Genomic DNA, 2,092 nt, shown 5'->3' with positions numbered 1-2,092 from the left:
TGGAAATGACCAAAAACTGAAAAATGACTGTGATAAGATAAAAAAGAAAAAAAACAAAAACAAAAACAAAAAACCCAGGACCGTGCCTGAAATCCAGTCTTATCTATAAGAAATAACCTCCTAGCAAAAAACACGACCGCCAGCGACTCCTTTTCTTCTTCCTCAGGAACCGAAGGAGAGGGAGGGCTCACTCCCAAGTTTGCCCACACAACAGCCAAACGAAGCATCACGAGCGAGCTGGGCGAGTGGAGTTTTACCTGTGGTAACTTTGGTAGATTATGACTGGCGCCTTCAGTAGCCATTGACTCTACGTTTTCCTTTAATCTAGGGTGAGGTGCCAACAACTTCAGGATATCGGGAGAATGTTCCTGAGACTCCCCCGGGACTGATGGTGAAAAGAAACTAAGGAGAAGCTGTGACATAAAACAGAAGACTTCACTACTTAAGTTTCTACAGGTGCTCGGTTGACAGGGGGAGGGGGAAGGGGCGGGGAGCATTAACTTGGGGGGTGACACCCCAGGCAAGCAGCCTGGGACTGGAGACCCCAACGCGCCCCGGGCAGGGAGCCTCCCTTCGGCGTGCGTCAGAAGCACCCAGGGAGCGTCAGAACTCTCCAGGCTCCGGGTCCCCCATGCCAGGCTGCCTCAGGCCTCCAGTGTAGCCCAGGCATCTGGACTTCTGAAGGGTGCCTTTGTCACCCCAGCCAACGTTAAGAGCCGTCACTCCCGGGTTACCAGTCCATAGAGTTATCTATGGTGGGAATTCAGAACCTATCTAGGAGGAGAGAGAGAGGTGGGGGCAGGCAAGAAACGTCACCGGGCCCGCAGTNAAGTGTGCACGCGTCCTCCAGGCTCCTGGGTACGTCTTTCCCCTGCCGGCCCATTTCGCTCCCTCCTACCCGGGCCGTCCTCCTGGGATTGCCCATTCCTTCTACAGCAAAGCGGGGGGAAGAGCCGAACCGGGCCTCTCCCCCCATTCGGGCCTCCACTGCGAGGAGACTGCGGGGTACCTTGAATTACTGGGGGCAGGCGGCTTCCAGCCCGCAGCTGGCTTCCCTTGAGGATGGATAGGGTGCAGTGCGGGCGAGGTGGCAGGTAGGACTCCCAGAACCCCCCAAAGGGCCTGAGAGGCAAGAACATGTGTTCTCATGCGCGCTGCCCGCATTCTCGCTCCAATCCTCCCCGGTGCCAGCACCCACCGCTGACAGGCGGACACGCGTCTCTGCCGGACGTAAACAGAACACAAGAAAGTGGGTCGCCTAGCTTCTAAACCACGGAGAAGTGTCTGCCACTGGGCAGCTGCTGCATTGTTCGGAGACCCACTAAGGGATGCTCTGCGCCCTTGCTCAGGGGAACAGGATGTTAACTGATCAAGGGAGTCGGACCGGAATTCGGAACAAACCCTGTCCAGGTTGATGTGTTCCCTCGCTGGCCCCCAGCAGTGCCTTCACCACGTCCCTTGAGATGTCAGCACTCTGCACAGGCGGAACCCTGCTCAGCCTTCCAGGCTGGCATCCGGGCCACCACTCCGGCCTCCGGGACCTCACATGTCCTTCCGCGCTCTGCGCCGCACCACGGTCGAGCACCCGGGACTACGGAGTCCCGCGTCAGCCTCACGTTGCACCGCGCGCGTACATCTTTCCCTCTAACCAGATGGCCAGCTTTTGGACGCGCATCACAGCTGTCTAGCACATCCTCGTCACACCAGACGGAATCGAACTGAGACACTTATCCATCCCAGGGCCATGGGAGGGGCCGAGGGTCCAAGCTGCTTGTGGGGAAACCCACTTCCCAGGTGTCAGTCGGTAAAGGAGGGAGGTGAGGAGGTACGGTGCCCAGGGCCATGAAGTGCCGGCTTTCAGAGGCCCCTCTTCCTCAGTTGCCAAAGTTGGCCTTCAGAACCTACTCCTGAAGCAGTTTCCCTGGAATTCTCCCCCAAAGAGCATAATGCTTGCTTGCCGTGATGAGCACCGGGTGACGTAAGGAACTGCTGAATCAGTGTATCATACACCTGAAACTAACGTGACGCTATGCATTAGCTAACTGGAATTAAAAGAAAAACTTAAAAAAAAAAAAAAAAACAGCACAGTCTT

At 56.3% G+C, this 2,092-nt stretch overlaps 1 protein-coding gene across 4 annotated transcripts in view; it reads right to left on the bottom strand.

Moving 5' to 3' along the window:
• The window catches only part of LONRF3 (LON peptidase N-terminal domain and ring finger 3), a 32,882-nt gene that overhangs the window by 24,435 nt on the left and 6,355 nt on the right, over positions 1 to 2,092 (bottom strand). For 2 of the 4 annotated variants that reach the window (XR_013337033.1, XM_077771921.1), the window contains exon 3: positions 258 to 413. The exons of the other annotated variants lie outside the window; for them this stretch is intronic. Coding sequence is in view for 1 of the 2 variants with exons in the window: in XM_077771921.1 (XP_077628047.1) it covers positions 258 to 413 (156 nt within the window). In the remaining variant the exon portion in view is untranslated. The remainder of the gene's footprint in view (positions 1 to 257; positions 414 to 2,092) is intronic. 4 annotated transcript variants of the gene reach the window in all.

The sequence above is a fragment of the Crocuta crocuta genome, unplaced genomic scaffold, assembly GCF_008692635.1.
Source record: "Crocuta crocuta isolate KB4526 unplaced genomic scaffold, BGI_CrCroc_1.0 scaffold1269, whole genome shotgun sequence".
Taxonomy (NCBI): Eukaryota; Metazoa; Chordata; class Mammalia; order Carnivora; family Hyaenidae; genus Crocuta; species Crocuta crocuta.
Note: the sequence above shows the minus strand (reverse complement) of the source record. Positions and strands in the feature narration are given on the sequence as shown.